Consider the following 20285-nt stretch of genomic DNA (forward strand, 5'->3'; position numbering starts at 1 on the left):
TAGCACGGGTTTGTTGCTAGTTGTTAATAATATAGAATGCAAGTTGTTACAAGAAAAAATTGTTAATAATATGAAATAAAAGTTGTTACAAGATAATATAACCTATAACCTAATAATAGTAAAAGTTGTTTCAAGGATAATATAACATGATAATAATAAATGTTGTTACAAGGATAATATTGAGATTTTCAATTATTATAAGGATAATTTTGACAGTGCAATAAAATTTGCTCATCTCCCCTCCCCTTCTAAAAATTGAACCAAACACGTCAAATTAAAAATCTCCCCTCCCCTCCCCTCCCCTCCAAAACTCTCGAACCAAACGGACCCAAGGTGAATAAGTCAGGTGTGTGTGTGTGTGTGTGTATATATATATATATATATATATATATATAAATATATAGGGGGCTGTTAACTTGCACCCACCTAAAAACACTAAGGTGCAAGTTAACAAGCTGCACCTACTAGTTATTTACCAAAACACCCATGTTTTTCTATTATAAACAAATATTATTTATGCTATTTACAAAAATGTCCTTTTAATTAAAATAAAGTTTAATAGAGACAAAAGGGTGTTTTAGTAAAGTACAAGTAGGTGCAGCTTGTTAACTTGCACCTTAGTGTTTTTAGGTGGGTGCAAGTTAACAGCCCCCATATATATATATATAGACAGGATCCGTTGACACCAGGTGTCAACGGATTCGTTGACACCAAATCTCATCCATTGATTTGATTTAATCCAAAGGCTCATATTTAATTCACGTCTCTATTCGGTGAGTGTACTTTGTCTCAATCACATACTATTATTTTTTTCCAATTATTAAAAACAAAAATCATGAAACTCCTCCTTGTTTTCTTCCACTGCCACACGCTCTTGTTGCAGGGACAAGTTATTCCAAATAAACTTTTTCCATTGGAAGAAAGTAGTGATTCATGGAAGATTTTGGATTGTACCTCTGTGAGAATTTGAATGTTTTTTCCCTAAACGCCCAATTGAATTGCTTTCAATCCTCCATCATAAATCACTCAATTGGTTTAATTATGCTACGACATTAATTGGATAGAGCAAAAACCATCCATGGGGCAGCAATGGGAGAGAGAAGCGATGAACAGACTGCATAGGCAATTGAGGGTTTGGGTTTGGGAAAAAAGAAGTACGAAGGTGGAAAAAAAAATTAGTTTCACCGTGCACTTTTAAATTAGCCTTTGGATTAAATCAAATCAATGGATGAGATTTGGTGTCAACGAATCCGTTGACACCTGGTGTTAACGGATCCTGTCTCATATATATATATATATATATTGAAAGATACTATGTATATATCTTATAATTGAGAATATGGCACACTATATAAATTGAGAATAAATAATAGATTAAGAAAAAAAAATTCAATATTTAATACGAGAACTCAACTTTTCCTCAAAAAAAAAAAAATACGAGGACTCAACTTAAGGTATGAATTTATTAAAAAAAAGAGCTCAAAGGTATGGGTTGATTAATCTCTTTTTATTTCAGTAAAATATCTTTGAAAAAAAAATACTCCTACCGAATCCTTTTAGTGAAAATTTCTAAAAAAATGTTACTATTAATTGTTATTGCAAAAAAAACTAAAAATCCAATATTTAATTCAACATGTTTAGATCAATTGTTATGGACAATGCATAAAATATGCAAGGTCCGGTGTTCGAACCTCGGCCACTACCAAAAAAAAAACATCCAATCTTTTTTTGTTGAGCAAATAATTCAATTTAAGGTATGGATTTATTAAAAAAAAAACATTTAAGGTATGGATTGATTAATCTCTTTTTATGTCAGCAAAATATCTTGAAAAAAATAAACGGTCACATGCCGACCAAATCCTTTTGGAGACATTTCATTAAAAAAATGCTAATAATTGTCTAGTGAAATAAATTCACGGCGTTTCGCATACGTTGCTTGGATTAATGATGATAAAATTCAAATGATTTAGGCAAAACCCTAAAAGTAGAAAAAAAAATAAAAAATTATGTGTGATATTCATGTCAGTGGGTGTATATATAAATGAACGTGAGGACTGAAAAACAACAGATAGGGTATTGGTTGATGAGAAAAATGGTGAGTTCAAGTTGCAAATATATATATCCAAGAATGAGAGTAAGTAACGATGATCCAGTTCCAGCCACAAAGAAGAAAAAAGCTGCTGCTAGGGCTACAAAAAAGAAGAAAACAGCTGCTAGTGCTGCCAAAAAGAAAATAAAAACTGGTACTGAATACGAATACCCAAAAGGGCAATGGCGAATACTATATCCAACTAGGGTTTGTTTCGATTGCAATACAAACACTACTCCTCTTTGGAGGAGTGATCCTACAGGTTCCAAGGTAATTAGTTAATCTCTATTCTCCCCAGCTTTCACTCTTGGTTCATGCAAAAGTGTTATTCTATACTTATACAATGATTAATAATTTGAATATCTAGTTATATATATATAGTTAACAAGAAATATGTTGGTGCAGTCGTTGTGCAATGCATGTGGACTCCGACGAAGAAGGGAAGAGGCAAAAGCCGATAAGGGTCTTGATACTCATAAGGAAAAGGGCAATGGCGAACGCTCATCATCTGAGGATGTGAAGATTAATGTTTTAATGTTCATCTGAATTTATCTTATGGTTTTATTCACTCTTAATTAGACGGACAATTTATGGATTCTCTCCTATTGAGATTTTACAGTGAAGGGTGGTTCATACGCTGTGACATTTTGTTTTATGTGTTTTTAAATAAAAAATAAGTGGTGACTATTTTGTTTCTTATAGTGAGTTGTTAAATCAAGCAGATGTACATGCAGTACAACCAATAGCATTACACATGCATCTATTATGGTGAATTAAATAAAGGTTTTGCGTGAGCTTTCATTTATCTTTTCTTCCATATAATTGTCGATTGAAAACTATTGATATTACGCTTCGGGAGTAAAAGGGAATCTAGCGGTAAAAATTTAGCAAAATTAAATTCCATTGTAGCGTAATAATTTAAATGATGTAACTGAGTTTAAGGTTTCATTCTATACAAAAAAAGGGTTTCATTTTCTTTAACAAAGAATCTAGGGTCTGTTTGATTACAATGATAGGAGACATAATATGATATATCATATCCTGCTTAAATCTCGTATCGATGTATCAAGGAATAAGATAAATAAATCTCGTGTTTCTGTCTTTGCTGTTCGGTTTTTGGCTTTAATTTGCACAAGTGCCTAGTAAGCGGTCAATTTGAGAGCAATACAATCTACTCATTGTTACAGTTTCACATTCTACTACAAACTATCAACTTCTATATTATCCAACTATACTCTAAACTAACATTACTACTTCAACGACTAACCGTGACATCATAGCTATGCCGATCATACATTATTGAACGTAGAAAATTTACCTACCTATTTCCAACCAAACTATCCTTGTATCCCACATCACTTCTAAATATCTAAGACATGGCTAATGCTATTCAACCATCATCTATGGCTATCCCTATTTTTAGTGGTTGAAACTATGATATTTGGAGCTTTAAAGGGAGGATATATATTTCCTCTCAAGAATATTTATGGGACATTGTAGATGAAGGATTTACTATTCTCACACTTCAACTCTCAATATGCAGCTCAAAAAACAAAAAAGAACTGAAGGAAACTAAATAGAAAGATTCAAAGGTATTATTCTTTCTGTAACAAACATTAGCAAATAATATCTTTCAAAGAATAATGGGAGCTACAAGTGTCAAAGATGCATGGAATACATAGAGGAGGAGTTTCAAGGATGTGAGAACGTACTTGTTATTAAACTTCAAACTCTAAGACGTAAGATTGAATTACTTAAAATGAAAGATTCTAAGACCTTAAAAGACTACTATACAAAATAAAAGAATTGGCAAGTCAAATGAGATCCTACGGAGATGATATTCCGACAAAATAATTTTTGAGAAAATTCTAATTTCGATTCCTCATAAATATCTTGCAATCGTCACTACAATTGAGCAAACCAAAGACCTATCTACTTTGTCTATGTGAAAACTAATTGAGTCTCCTGCAATTTATGAGCAAAGATCGAAGCTCAAATTACGATCTCACCATAAATGAACAAAGGAAATAAAACTGGTGGAGTAAATTCTAGAAACAAAGGAAATTCTCAAGACATGATCAAGATGAGCTCCATGCAGCATTTGAAAAGTGATAAATCATGTCGAGAAAGATTGTCGGTATAAGAGAAAGCCACAATGTCGAAACTACAAGAAATTTGACACAACCGGAAAAATTGTTACAACAAAAATAAGCTTCAAGCAAACTTCGTTGAAGAGCCTGAGCATAAGAAATATATGACTATGAGCTGCAACATCTTTTCTATGCTATCTAAGATTTCAATGATGAATTGAGTAGAAACTGGTACTTGGATAATGGGGGTAGCTAGTAATCACATGGACAAAGATCATAGCGTCTTCAAGGATATTGATGACACGAATATCAAAGTAAAAGTTTGATTGGGAAATGCCAATATCGTAGAGTAGAATAGAAAGGAAAGTCATTGTGATCTTTTATTTTATTGAAGGGAAGGAAAGAGTTGATCTTCAACAATAAGAACTGGAGAAATTAATTCAATGCCATTATGTTTGTAATTTGACATTCTGCGTCGCAATGCTCCTAGCAAATTTTCTATTTGGCAGTTTTTCTATAAACTCCCACTTCATACATATAATTCACGACTGCATAACATGGAATCACTAATTAACTTATCTATATCGAAGAATCATGCTCCATTTACAAATATGTCCAAGGAATGTTATAAACTTCTCTTTTCAATAATATTTTTGTTCATATGTTGAGTTCCGTTTACCTTAAATTTAATTTCTAATTAATTTTATTGGCAAGGTTTTTACTTATTATACAAGCATATCGATAACAGTTGCTGCCTTAAGCTTTGATCACTGGATAATTTAATTTAGGTAAATTAGGGTCCTGTTCGGCTAAACAATTTAATTTACAACATACACCATAAGCGCTTATCATGATACATGTTTATGTATCGCTATTTCTACAACAAAAGATACAATAAAGTTAAATTATTTTCGTATAAGCTATAACTATGTTTATAAGCTATCTTGGATAACTTATGAAAATAAGCAGAAAGCTGCCTATGAACATGTGAAGCAGACCCTAGTTCTAAGAGTCAAGACAAAAATAAACATAAATGTGAACACAAACAAAAAATACCTAAAATAATGAGAGATTTATAACAATACCTTGAGGAAGAGGCTCTTTAGTTTCTTCAGAAAACTGCATCATCATGCTTCTCAACAAGGCTTCAACACTATACGATTGAGAAACCACGAGAAATGCACGACAATCAAAGCAACCTCTCAGTTGTTGATCATCAAAAGCATTTTTAGCAAGAGCTGTTTTCCCAAGTCCCCCCATTCCAACCACCGAAATCACACTCCGAGTTCTTTCTTCTTCATCAACCAACCAACCGACAATTTCGTCTCTAGGCTTCTCAAACCCTACAATTTCACCTTCTTCAACAAAAAGTGAAGCCAGTCGATCAGGATCACGCCACTTAACCATAACACGATCTTCTACAATCGATGATCCTCGTTGTTAGAGTGTTGAAAATTGTACCTTCCATTCTTTCTTTGATTCCATGAATTCTTGATTTGATCTCTTGAATCTCACACGCTACTCGATGACGAGGTTTTAAGGTTTTCCATTTCATCAATCCAACAACATTTTGAAGTTTACCTATGAATCCATCATGATGATCATGATGATGGTGATGAGCCACATTCATGGTGTATGCATCAATGATATCTTCTATGTGAAAAGATAATTCTCTTAACTGTTTCACCCAAATTTGAATACTTACTTCATCTGATGTGGCTCTTTTATCAGCATCTTTTAAGAAGGCATGAATGAACTCTAGTTCATTCTTAATGTCTTCAAAGTTTCTACGTACATGTTTTAGTAATCTTGTTTCATCTTTTAGAAGTTGGTATACTTGTCTCAAGACAAACTATACTACAGTTTCTGCCATCTTGTAGTTTTGAATTTCTAACTGCAAAAGTTGAAGCAATTTCAAGATTACAGCTAGCTTTTTTGTTTGACTTTTTTTATGAAGAATTTTTCTATTTTTGTTTGACTTTGAATCATTAATATTTCCATTTGATTATTGAGCTTACACGTTAGAAAATCACCTGGGAATGAAAAACAATTCATAGATACTCGTATCTATTTTACACTAGAAAAGTTTGGTCAAGTTCAGTTGGTAGAGACAATATAACCAAATGTAAGAGTTGATCTTCAAAAAACTCCGAACACCTCATTAATTTATTCACCTAATATAATCTTTTTTGCTAACTTATTCTTTCAAATAGGAGTACGTTATCATTCCCAAACCTAAATGAAGGAGAGAAAAAATTAATTTAACTACTAATATTTATCATTAATTTTTTTTTATAGCAATCAAGAAGTAAGCTTTCATTGCTCTACTTTACCACTATATTGTTTATTCACATGTATTAACACCATCCCAGCATGAGCCCTCATTTTTAAGACCCGCTACCTATGAGGTATCTATGTTGGAGAAAAATGATTTTAGACATCTAATGAGCACGAGGTCTAAAATAGGTACAATCTCTCTTTGGGTCCCACTTCTTTTAAGATTAAAATATTGAAATGTAATGATAGAGTTATTGATAGATACTTAGGGAGTCTTTTTTTGGTGGTGGCCGGGGTTCGAACCCCGAACTTTGCATATATTATGATTATGCATTGTCCATACCAACTAAGCTAAGCTCACGAGGACAGATAATTAGTGAGTCTCATTTAATTTTGTTTTTGTTAAGTGTTACTATTAAAAAATTATAAATTAATGATGTGTACACGTGAGACTCGTTTAAGTACACAAACATAGTTTTTTTTTTCATTGGTGATGCTCTAAGTATCATCATTCCTATGTATTTTTTTTTTAACAAGTAACCTATTGACTGAAATTCACCTTTATAATGTGAATAAGTGGGGTGTTCCAAGTTCGAACCACAATCTGTGCATACTATGTATATATCTTTTTTTTTTTTTTTTGAGCAAATGTATATATCTTATAATTGAGAATATGGTACACTATATAAATTGAGAATAAATAATAGATTAAGAAAAAATTCCAATATTTAATACGAGGACCTTTTTTTTTTGTTTACAATACGAGGACCTAAGTTTATTAAAAAAAAAAGAGCTCAAGGTATGGGTTGATCAATCTCTTTTTATGTCAGTAATATATCTTGAAAAAGAAAAAAGATATTCCTACCAAATCCTTTTTTTGTTTAGCAAAAAAGTTATTTTACAGAAAATTTCTTAAATGTTGATAATTTTTATTGCCAGAAAAAAAAATCCAATATTTAATTCAACATCCAATAATACAACTTAAGGTATGGATTTATTAAAAAAAAAAAATTTAAGGTATGGATTGATTAATCTCTTTTTATGTCAGCAAAATATCTTGAAAAAAATAAACGGTCACATGCCGACCAAATCCTTTTGGAGACATTTCATTAAAAAAAATGCTAATAATTGTCTAGTGAAATAAATTCACGGCGTTTCGCATACGTTGCTTGGATTAATGATGATAAAATTCAAATGATTTAGGCAAAACCCTAAAAGTAGAAAAAAATAAAAAATTATGTGTGATATTCATGTCAGTGGGTGTATATATAAATGAACGTGAGGACTGAAAAACAACAGATAGGGTATTGGTTGATGAAAAAAATGGTGAGTTCAAGTTCCAAATATATATATCCAAGAATGAGAGTAAGTAACGATGATCCAGTTCCAGCCACAAAGAAGAAAAAAGCTGCTGCTAGGGCTACAAAAAAGAAGAAAACAGCTGCTAGTGCTGCCAAAAAGAAAATAAAAACTGGTACTGAATACGAATACCCAAAAGGGCAATGGCGAATACTATATCCAACTAGGGTTTGTTTCGATTGCAATACAAACACTACTCCTCTTTGGAGGAGTGATCCTACAGGTTCCAAGGTAATTAGTTAATCTCTATTCTCCCCAGCTTTCACTCTTGGTTCATGCAAAAGTGTTATTCTATACTTATACAATGATTAATAATTTGAATATCTAGTTATATATATATATATATATATATATATATAGTTAACAAGAAATATGTTGGTGCAGTCGTTGTGCAATGCATGTGGACTCCGACGAAGAAGGGAAGAGGCAAAAGCCGATAAGGGTCTTGATACTCATAAGGAAAAGGGCAATGGCGAACGCTCATCATCTGAGGATGTGAAGATTAATGTTTTAATGTTCATCTGAATTTATCTTATGGTTTTATTCACTCTTAATTAGACGGACAATTTATGGATTCTCTCCTATTGAGATTTTACAGTGAAGGGTGGTTCATACGCTGTGACATTTTGTTTTATGTGTTTTTAAATAAAAAATAAGTGGTGACTATTTTGTTTCTTATAGTGAGTTGTTATATCAAGCAGATGTACATGCAGTACAACCAATAGCATTACATCTGCATCTATTATTGTGAATTTAATAAAAGTTTTGTGCGAGCTTTCTTATATCTTTTCATATAATTATTGATTGAAAACTAGTGATATTCTACGCTTCGGGAATAAAAGGGAATCTGACAGTAAAATTTTAGCAAAATTAAATTCCATTGTAGCGCAATAATTTAAATGATGTAACTGAATTTAAGGTTTCATTCTGTCAAAAAAAAAAGGGTTTCGTCCCGTGAGCATAGCTCAGTTGACAGAGACATACATTGTTATATACAGCGGCCGGGGTTCGAACCCTGACACCCCACTTATTCACATCGAAAAAGGTGAATTCTAGCCACTAGGCTACTTGACCAAAAAAGAAAAGAAAAAAGGGTTCATTTTCTTTTACAAAGAATCTAGGGTCTGTTTGATTACAATGATAGGGAGACAGAATATGATATATCATATCTGCTTAAATCTTGTGTTTGATGTATCAAGGGATAAGATAAAATAAATCCCGTGTTTGGATTTTGGCTTTGCACAAGTGGCTAGTGCGGTCAATTTGAGAGCAATACAATCTACTCCTTGTCAGGGCCGAACCCTAGGGGGTGCAAGCAGCACTACTGAACCGGGCCTCCAAAATTTAGGGGCCCAATATATATTTTTTTTATATTTGTAACATGAATGTAAAATAGGCATCTTTACAAATAAAAACACAATATTTTTTTTATTATTTTAGAGCACTTGTAATTTTGGGCACATAATTATCGTATAAAATAGCAAAGTTTAACAGCAAACATTATAATTATCCTCTCAAAAAATAAAACAAAACAAATAATATAATTTTTTTTCTCTTTTAAAAAAATACATATTTTTATTAGGGGCCTCTCTTGTTTATGAGAACCGAGCCTCCATTTTCCTAGGAACGGCCCTGCTCCTTGTTCCAAAGTCTCACACCACTTTAGACTACAAACTATCAACTTCTATACTATCCAACTATACTCTAAATTAACATTACTGCTTCAACGACTAACCGTGGCATTATTTCTATGCTCGATCATAATTTATTGAACGTAGAAAATTTATCCACATATTTTCAACCAAACTATCCTTGTATCCTACATCACTTCTAAATTCTAAGACATTTTTTTGAAGGGATATATATATATATATATATATATATATATATATATATATATATATATATATATATATATATATATATATATATATATATAGGGGGCATATCACATGAGAATGGTAGTTATAGGTGAGAATGATGAGAATAAATAGGAACCATTAGATTAAAAAGAATGGCTGAGATTAAATCACAAGTTAAGTGACCCATGTGCCAATCATGTGCTATTTTCTGTCACTTCCTTCATCCCTTACGCTTCCCATTTTCTTCTTCTGCTTCACGCTTTCAAACCCAAACTTGCTCTTCTTGCTTCAATTTTTTCTATCCCTCACCCTTCACAACCGGTTCCAACAATAAAAATAAGATGAATATTAAATTGTTAAAATAAACCTAAAATTGTTGTGATCAACCTTAACATAAAAGATAAACATAACAAGAACACAACAAAATTGGAATTCATACTGCTTGAATCAGGTTTGAAATCGATGAGTGAATCTTCCATAGGTATCACGTTAGATTTTTTTAATTGATAATGAAATTCTAGCGCACTTGTTTTAAAAGTTCTGTCAGATGTTTTAACGTTTGCAATGTTCCGGTTAATGTTTCAACATCGAGCGATAAAACAGAAATAAAAACAAGAAAAATAAAGGACAGGAAAATAAAGAACACAGTGAGTTTGTTGACCCAGTTCAACACAACACGCTTACATCTGGGGGCTACCAAGCCAGGAAGGAAATCCACTAGTGTAGTCCTTATTCAATAGCTCTCAGCAAACTCCTCGTTTACACTATATGACCTAGGACCTACCCGTCTAGACTTCAACCTAGGAACTCCTAGATCTGAGATCCCATCTCACTATCCTAATGGCCAGTCACTGCCCCAGTGACCTATCAGACCTCAAACACAAAAAGATAGAAGTTACCTTCCAACACAAACAACCAAACCTTGTTTCACAACTTCGGTTTGATGCACAAGAGTATCAATACTCACAAAACCAGTCCTAAACAAGTATCTAACACGACACTAGAAAGAACACACAAAAGATTCTAGACTTGCATCACAAACGACACAAGAACAGAATACATGAAGACTCAAACCCTAAAGATCTAAACTTTTTAGTATGACGGCTTGAATGAGCAATTAGGTCTTGAAGTCTTCCTTTTATACTGAAGCAGCTTGGGCTAAATAATTCATTGGGCTTCAGTAAACTTGCAGATCGGTTCAGCAAACCTGCAAAACAGAATCAGAAACAATTCTGGAAAGTCCTAATATGTCGGAACCTATTTAAAAACATTCCAGATCGTAACAAATATTTCCTAAAACAAAATATCTATTTTAGTAATATTCCACAGCTGATTCTTATAAGATATGCGCGTTACTTGGTCAGTAAGTAAAGGAAATATGGTTTCCTTAAACAATAAAATACGCGCGTACAGATAAGGCAGAAACCCAGGCACACTAAACCGTGACAGGATGTTGAAACATTGTATCCAACATCTTACAGAGCTGCCTATCCACATGCTGGAACATTGGTTCCAACTTACAGAACAAAGATATTTGTTTTAGCAACAATGCAGCCAATACAAATACCCAACAGATAAAATATCACGTTTTTTTTTTTTGCTAATTAACCAATTCACCCTTCAAATCATTCATATATGGTATGATTTGTAACTCATTTGGGTCCGATTCTTGAAACTTCAGTAATATACACGATGCTCTCCTTATACCGGAATTGGTGGGGGCGCCGCAAACTGGTGGTGGCTGCGGGTTTCACGCCGGGAGGGTTGGCATCGCCGGAAAAGATGGTTGAAGGTGAAGGGAAGAAGAAACAGTTGTAGTGTTTGAAGGAAGAAGAAAGGTTAACAATGAAGTTGGAACGCGCGAGTGAAAAGAATGAGAATGACACATGATTAGCACATGAGTCACTTAACTTGTGATTTAATCTCAGCCATTTTTTTTAATCTAATGGTTCCTATTTATTCTCATCATTCTCACCTATAACTATCATTCTCATGTGATATGCCCTATATATATATATATATATATATATATATATATATATATATATATATATATATATATATATATATATATATATATATTTTCTAAATCTCTAAAACATGGCTAATGCTATTCAACCATCATATATGACTATCCCTATTTTTAGTGGTGGAAACTATGATTTTTGGAGCTTTAAAAGGAGGATATATATTTCCTCTCAAGAATATTTATGGAACACTGTAGATGAAAGATTTACTATTCTCATGGACACTTCAACTCTCAATATACAGCTCAAAAAACAAAAGAGTTGAAGGAAGCTAAATAGAAAGATTCAAACGTATTATACATTCGGTAACAAACATTAGCAAATAATATCTTTCAAAGAATAATGGTAGCTAGATGCATGGAATATATAGGAGGAGTTTCAAGGATGGAATATACAAAATTAAAGAATTGACAAGTCAAATGAGATCCTACGGAGATGATATTCCCGGCAAAATAACTTTTTAGAAAATTCTTAATTTCAAACATATGTTATGGCTAAACTCACTGAAACAGCAAAATATTTGTTATATATTGAAATACACACATATTGTTTAGAGTAAATTACTCTCCACTTTTTTGAGAGATGATTAAATTACATTACCCTCCCTCTTATATCAAAATATACACTCCCCTTCTCTCTTAAACAAAACATATTAAAAAAAATTACACTCCACTCCTTTGAGAGAACCTCTAATTACATTTCCCTCCTCTCTAATATTAAAATCTACACTTCCTCCCTTAATATTTTTTATTTTTATTTTTAATAGTATAGCAACGAAAATATAACGCACACAAGCAAGTAAAAAAGGGTGCGGTTCCATTTTATTATAATCAAAATTCAAATCATTTCTTTTGTTTTGTTTTTAATATACAATATCATTACATATAGTTTCAAAAATTATTATAAAATATGATACAATTCAAAACAAATTAATTTTTTAAATTTAGTATAACCAATGAAATATGGGTAATAAAAAACTTGTTTTATATTCAAAATTGTCAAATTAATAATAAAATAATCAATTTGTTTTTTAATGGACATTGAAGTTAAAAAGAAATGAAATATTTTTGAATGGTGGATCAAAATTTGTAAATATTATGAAAATATTTATTTATATCAAAATGGATTAAAATGTAGTACATAAATAATTCTTAGGGGAAGGAATTGTAATCTAAGCATTTCTTAGGGGAAGTGAGTATAATTTATTTTAGCCTTTTACTTTCAAGGGAGGAGAGTGTATATTATAATATAAGAAGGGGTGTAATTCAAGCTTATCTTAGGAGAAGGGAGGCATATATTAAGCAAAAAATAATATCCAACATTTAATACGAGGGTTCAACTTAAGGTATGATTTTTTTTTGTAAAAAAAAACTTAAGGTAAGAATTTATTAAAAAAACATTAAGGTAAGGATTGATCAATCTCTTTTTATGTCAGAAAATATCTTGAAAAGAAATTAAAAAAATGACATTTGGACCAAATCATTAGGAGATATTTTCTTGAAAAATGTCAATAATGGTTATTGCAAAAACAAGTCAATATTTAATACGAGGGTTTTTTTGTTTTTGGTTTCTTAATACGAGTGTTCAAATTAAGGTATGGATTTATTTAAAAAAAATGAAGGTATAGATTGATTAATCTCTTTTTTTGTCAGCAAAATATCTTGAAGTAAAAAAATGGCATTCCGACCATATCTTTTTGGAGATATTTTCTTTAAAAAATGTTAATTCTGTAATTGTATAGTGAAATAATTGTCTAGATTGATGATGATCAAAATTAAAATAATTTAGGCGGGAAACCCTAACAGTTGATTTTTTTTTTTTTTTTTTTGTAAGATTCATGTGCGTGAGTGTATATATAAATAAACGTGAGAACTGAAAAACAAGATATAGGGTATTATTGTTCCTTTCAAAAAAAAAAGGGTGAGATCAAGTGACAGTGCTAGGTATCCAAGGATGAGAATGAAGAACACAACTGCCACCACCTCATATCCAAAGGCTAGAGTGTTTAACACCATTCCATCTGCTACAACCACTATAGTTTGCTCAGATTGTGAGACAACCAAGACTCCCCTTTGGAGGAGTGGACCCAGGCCCGGCCTTGAGGGGGTGCAAACAGCTCAACAGAGCTGGGCCTCCCTCAGCCATGGGCCTAAAAAAAAAAATATTCACTAGTACTACTGCCCTCCAATTTTTTTAATACCCCTAGCCATTTTTTGTCCCCTTGTTTTAGCCTTTTAGGCCTATTAGAATTAGGTCCTCTTGCTTTTGGTGTTAGGTGGGAGTTCCTCATGTATACGGTAGTCATTTTCACCTTTGGGTGTTCCGCATATATACAACACCTTATATTTATCTTTTAAAAAATATAAATAGAACATTGCTCTTTTCAAAAAAAATACGTTTTGATTTTATCACTGACCTCTTTTCATTCCCAGAACCGAGCCTCCGAATTCTTAGGGACGGCCCTGAGTGCACCTATGGGTCCTAAGGTAATAAGTTAGTCTCTCTTCTTCCCAACTTATTCGCTACCGTTTCATTTACTATCACGGTACACTTTAAATATCTAGTTATGTATATAGTTAACATGCATGAAACATGTTGGTGCAGTCTTTGTGCAACGCATGTGGCCTTAAACGGAGAAGGAAAATGGCAAAAGCTGCTAAAAGTTTGGATACTCACAAGGAAAAGGGCAATGGCGAAAGCTCATCATCTGAGGATGTGAAGAAGCTTTAATGTTCTCATGGATTTATCTTATGGTTTTATTTTTTTTACTTTTATATCAAAAATATTGGTGACTATTTTGTTTGTAATTGTACGAAATCAAGCAGATGTACATGCAGTACAATTAATTGCATTACACCTTCATCCATTATGCTGAATAAAAGAGAATTTTGTGTGAGCTCTTATATATGTATATTTTTTTTTGTTATCAGCTTTCATATATGCCCTTGTAGCATAATAACGTAAATGATGTAATTGAATTTTTTTTCTTGAAGAAGCCAAAGTAGTCCACCATGTAACTGAATTTAGATGTTTCAAATTTTTTTAGAAAGAATTTTAGGGTTGATCGGTTTCTATCATGCAACATTAAGAAATTTAATCGGATGGCTCAATAAGTTGAATATTACGGCACGACAACACTTTTATATCCTCCACCACCTGCTTCAGATCTACTACCCTATTTTCCAAGGTCGTTCCTATGAATCTAGAGGCTCGGTTCTGTAAATGAAAAGAGGTCCGTAATAAAATAAAAATGTATTTTTTTTAAAGAACAATGTTCTATTTAAATTTTTTAAAAGATAAATACAAGGTGCCGTATATATGCGGTACACCCAAAGGTGAAAATTACTACCGTATACGCTAGGAACCTCAAACGACCCTCCCCCAAAAAACACTCACGTAACACTTAGTAGTACTATTGGGCTATAATTTTTTTTTGTGGCCCGTACCTTGTGGAGGCCCAGTTCCATTGAGCGGTTTGCACACCTCAAGGTCCGGCCCGGCTATTTTCCCATTAAAGAACCAGTTTGTTAAAATATTATACCCATTTCTACACTTTAAGAATCCAATCACTCAACTACTAACAATAGATGCAGGTGTAAAGCAATTAGTTGCACTGCAGTCAATTTGGATGCTTATACTTGTTAATGAAAGTGATTTTAAAGTGTGTGTTTGGATCTAAATTATTCTCATTAACTGCAGTCAATTAGATGCTTACAACTATCTAAATTATTTTCATAGCTTCTATAGTTTTCTTAAAGATAGTTTAGAGATCCTATCACTCAACTATACTAACAATGGCATCGAAGCTAGGATCGTGCATTAGACATAAAATTAACCAACCTTTCCAAACCAAACTCTCCACCATATCCTACATCATTTTAAAATTTTTCTAGTACATGGCTAATACTATTCAACCATCATCCATGACTATCCCTACTTTTAGTGCTAAAAACAATGATTTTTGGAGCTTTAAACCAAGACATTAATTTGCTCTCAAGAATAATTGTGGGACATTGTAAACGAGGATTTAATATTCACACGGATACTTCAACTCTAAATGCAGCTAAAGAAAAAGAGTCGAAGGAAAATAAACGAAAAGATTAAAAGGAATTATTCTTTCTGCAACAAGCAATGTCAACCAATATCTTTCCAAGAATAATGGTAGTTACAAGTGCTAAAGATGTGTGGGGTTAGAGGAGGGGTTTCAAGGATGTGACTAGGTAAGTCCCATAAGACGTGGGTTTGAATTAATAAAAATGAAAGATTTTGAGACCGTCATAAAAGAATTGGTAGGTCAAATGAGATCCTATGAAGTTGAAATTCTCGTAAAAATAAAGTGTTGAGACTTGAAAATTTTGGAATGATTCTCACAATGGCAGTTGTTGTTTTGCTATATATAGACGCTAGGTAAGTGTAAATTTGCTACACAAAATTGATGCTCGTTTAGTAAATTGTGTTTTCTTCTTGATGTTTTATTTTTCATTTACTTAAGAAAGCAAGAAAAGACGTACATAAAAATCACCATTCTCCTATCTTAAACCTAATTACTAAATATATACAATAATGGGGAAAATCAAGCGGTTTCTATCTATTTAAGTTGATAAGTGCTTGAGAAAGTACAAAATATGTAAGTTTAGCAATTATCAGTATCATTTTGTAATGGATTGGTAAACCCTAAGTTCATTAACATTACTCCCTCCGTTTCAAAATACATGTCCAATTTTTGCAATGTGCACTATTCATTTGACTTACTTTGACCATACTTTTTTACTAATGTATAAATACAAATATTAGCATGTAAGATGTTGTTTGATTTGTCTCGACAAATATTTTCAAAATATTAAATTTTTATAATTTTTTACTTTAGATAATTAAAGATATTAACGGTCAAAATTGTGCATTGGCATATGTGAAGTGGTTGACTTGGACATGTATTTTGAAACGGAGGGAGTAATGTATTCATTTGCCATTAAAAATAATTCAACCATTGAGTTTACTTCTAACACCTAATGGATTGTATTTTATTTCCCATTCACTTTTCTTAAATAATGAGTTTGACTTCCAATTAGGTGTGCATCTTTGAATCTACTAGCTAGCTGTGACTATAAACTTTTCCCATAACACTTTTCATAACCTCCAACTTCCCCAAATATTGCTTTAAAGTTTGTTGTTACATACTTATATGATATCAACTATCAAAAACTCTGATCTATTTGATCTTAAAGAGTTTACGAGTGAAGATTGGTAAGAAAGTAAAAGGGTGAGAGGAATCTCCTATTTTTGAAGGGAAAAGTTACCACTTCTGGTCCACCAAAATGAGAACTCGTCTAACGGCTTAGAGTTTATGGATGAGCAAAAAGTTGGCTTAGCAAAAAACTATATACATCATTGATGAATTAAGAAAATCAAAATACATCAAGGTGGATTATATTATGCCAATAGAAAATTTGCTTGGAGCATTGCAACTTAGAATCTCAAATTAGAAACATAATGATAGAAGGTTCTTTAAAGGAGAAATTTGAAGTGTTGAGAACAAAGCTTAAAGTATTATGCTATTTTTCAGCTGGTTGTAATGTTTATAAGTTTTGTCATAGTATTTTATAATTATCAAGGCATAGTAATTTGTCTAATATATTTCTATTTTTCATGAGTTTTTGGTGAAGTCACATTGTTATACAATTCTTTTATAATGTAGAATCGTTCATATATGACACTCCCTCGTTTTGATTTTGCTCCATATATAATTTGTAGGCTTCTCAATATGTTACAGTTCACAAGGGGCATGCATTGTTTCTCCATTCATTCATCTTTGCTGCTTTTCAATCTGCAAATAAAATGAATTCATGTGACCATACTGCTGCAGCCTGCAAAGCCTATTGTACATGAACCTTGTGACTTTTTTCTTTGATATTTACATTGTATTCTGGAAGATTTTCCTAATGTCTTGTGTATGTCTATTTTGCCTTTATTTTTTCGTTGAAGTGAAACCATAAATGCAATTTCAATTGTCTTTATGAGGTTTCGGTTCAGCCCTTAAGAAGTGTTAAGAGATGGTGGAATGGGTGGACAGTGTGTGGTGTTTGAGGTTTGTGTGGCGTAAGCCGGCCTTTCTTTGTATGGGAGGAATACATTGAACAATAATGAAGATTAGTGTGGTGTTGTAAAGTGAACAATGGAGGTAAGTTTACCGTCAACTATGTGTATCATTACTTAAGCAACATGTTCTCTCATATTTTCTTCTTTGGGAGTTGAAAGGACTAAACTTCTTGGAAAGGTTTGGGAAAGTCTAGCTGCATCAAAAGTCATTATTTTTACTTAGCAAATGCTATTACATCGGTTACCACTAAGGAAAATTTGATGAAGTGTGGGGTGTTTGAGGCATGACATGAACTGATGTGCAGTTTATGACTGAGTGAGAATGAAACAGAAAACCACCTTTTTGCAAATTGTGTGTCTGTGAACGAAATTTGGGTTAAGGTTTTTCATTGGCTAGGGTTGTCTTTGATTACACCAGGGAATATTTTTGTTTTGTTGGAAGTTTGTTGTTTCAACAATAGGTACCACAAGAAAGTCAAGGGTCTGCTCTTGATATGGCATAAAGCAATGTGGTATATTTAGAGGGCAGGAAACGACCTTACTTTTTTTTTGAAGTGATTCCGAATGTTAACTAGGCGTTTGACCAACTGTATTTATGAGATGTCATTTTGAGAGGAAAATTTCCTCGGAAAGATTATTGAAAAACTTGTTCTACCAATTGTCTCTTGTCACCTAATTTGTGAGGGAGTCTTCCTACGTAAAGATTGCATTTTGAAAGGACTGGAATTTCCTAGGAAAATTTGGTAGGAAATAAGTGAATTTCTTGTAATGATAATAAAGTTTAAAACTACATGTTAATTATATTATGAATCAAATTTTGTAAAAGAAAACGGTTTTTGTTGCGAGACTATTATTGAAAATAAAAAAATTATTAAGGTATAGGGAAATATAGTTTTTAACATAAGATGTGAGAGAAATGTAATTTAAGCTTTTCTGGAGGTGAGTTTAATTTTTTTTTAAAATTATTTTTTGCATAATTGAAAGGAGTGTATATTTTAATTAGGGTAGTGTAACTTAAACACCTCTCATGAAAAAAGACGGTATACCTTACTTTGTATATATCTTTTTTTATCAAGTAATCTAGTGGCTAGAAATTCACATTTTTAAGGTTAATAAATGAGGTGTTTGGAGTTTGAACCCCAACTTTTGCATATATTATGTAACTAGACCAATGACCCGTGCTACCGCACGGGTCCTACCACGTAGAAGTTAATCGAATCAATGTAAATAATGTAACTATACATTCTCGATAGAAGTTTTATATCATACATAACAAAATGAAATGGTAGCATACATAACAAAAAGGTTTGAACATTAGCCATCAAGATACATTATGAAAGACTTTGTGATAAACAACATTTGAGGTTGCATTTGTGCTCTCTCCATTTCCATCAACGATTAGTATTTTCAAACCTTGTTTTGAAGTGACTCTGGAAATTGCAACGTACAACTGACCATGCGAGAATACAGGACTCGGCAAATGAAACAGATATTGGAAATTGTTGATTGCCCTTGACTCTTGTTGATTGTCATGGCAAATGAAATAGATATTGGAAATTGTTTTTAAGTGATTGCCCTTGACTCTTGTTGATTGTCATGGCAAATGAAACAGATATTGGAAATTGTCTTCTCTTAAATTTGAATGGAATTTTAATATCAGACGGTTGAATAGACAACCTGGGTATGAAAACTTTTTCGCCGATGTTACTTCCAGATATAACCTTTGCTTCAAGTACAAATTTTCCCATTCTGGTTATGGTTAACCTTGTTCCATTGCAGAATCCTAACTTTAGATCAATATTTCTCAAAAGCATAATTGGAACTCCAATCTTCAATCTTATCTTGTGATGTGGGAGTCTTGAAGCATTTATTGTGTTGAGAAACTCTGGAGTGTGGACTTCATCAATAGCATCACAATTTCCATTTTGTGTCAATGGAGTATCATAGCTCAAATATGTTTTCTCTTCACCAGGAATCAAATCAAACATGTAATCGTTGATCTGATCCACTATTGCGTTTGTTGGAGCAAGTATTGCTTTGATCTGAAAATATGATATATCAGTCATACCATCCAACAGGTTTGGATAAGTGCTATCAACAATGGATTGAACATGATTGCCTGAACTATGTATAAGTAATTCTGGAGGAATCTGAAGCGATATATCCACGTCATTTATGAGCCCAACTCTCCCATCACCAATTGCCAAAACCCAATCAGAGAACAATCTTCTTTCTTCAATATCAGCGTCTGATGCTCCACTTATCAGTCTCATATTTTTTGTAAGGGTGAGAATTTCACAATAATTCCATATATTTGAAGAATTGATTGTGGCATTTGTTATTTCTTGCCTGGTGTCTCTCGGAAATTAAAGATATTGCAGCCATAAAATCAGTAATTTGATTTGTGCGATAACCACGTCATAATTGGTTTTAATAGGGCGTAATTGGTAGAGGAATTAGCTCATAATGCATAAAAGCAATTAAA

General features: G+C 32.4%; 2 protein-coding genes across 2 annotated transcripts; both read right to left on the bottom strand.

Annotated features, from left to right (window-relative positions):
* Window positions 1-5235: 5235 nt before the first annotated feature.
* On the bottom strand, window positions 5236-5809 carry LOC146952244 (disease resistance protein RPM1-like). Its single transcript, XM_085720170.1, has 2 exons — window positions 5641-5809; window positions 5236-5597 (listed from the first exon to the last, which is right to left on the bottom strand). Exons 1-2 carry the CDS (start codon window positions 5807-5809, stop codon window positions 5236-5238), a joined length of 531 nt encoding a protein of 176 aa, XP_085576296.1.
* A 13520-nt stretch (window positions 5810-19329) lies between these two features.
* LOC146952245 (uncharacterized) lies at window positions 19330-20073 on the bottom strand. Its single transcript, XM_085720940.1, has one exon. It carries the CDS (start codon window positions 20071-20073, stop codon window positions 19330-19332), a length of 744 nt encoding a protein of 247 aa, XP_085577066.1.
* Window positions 20074-20285: the final 212 nt, after the last annotated feature.

The sequence above is a fragment of the Medicago sativa genome, chromosome 1, assembly GCF_051527215.1.
Source record: "Medicago sativa cultivar Bolivia chromosome 1, Bolivia_mono, whole genome shotgun sequence".
NCBI lineage: Eukaryota > Viridiplantae > Streptophyta > Magnoliopsida > Fabales > Fabaceae > Medicago > Medicago sativa.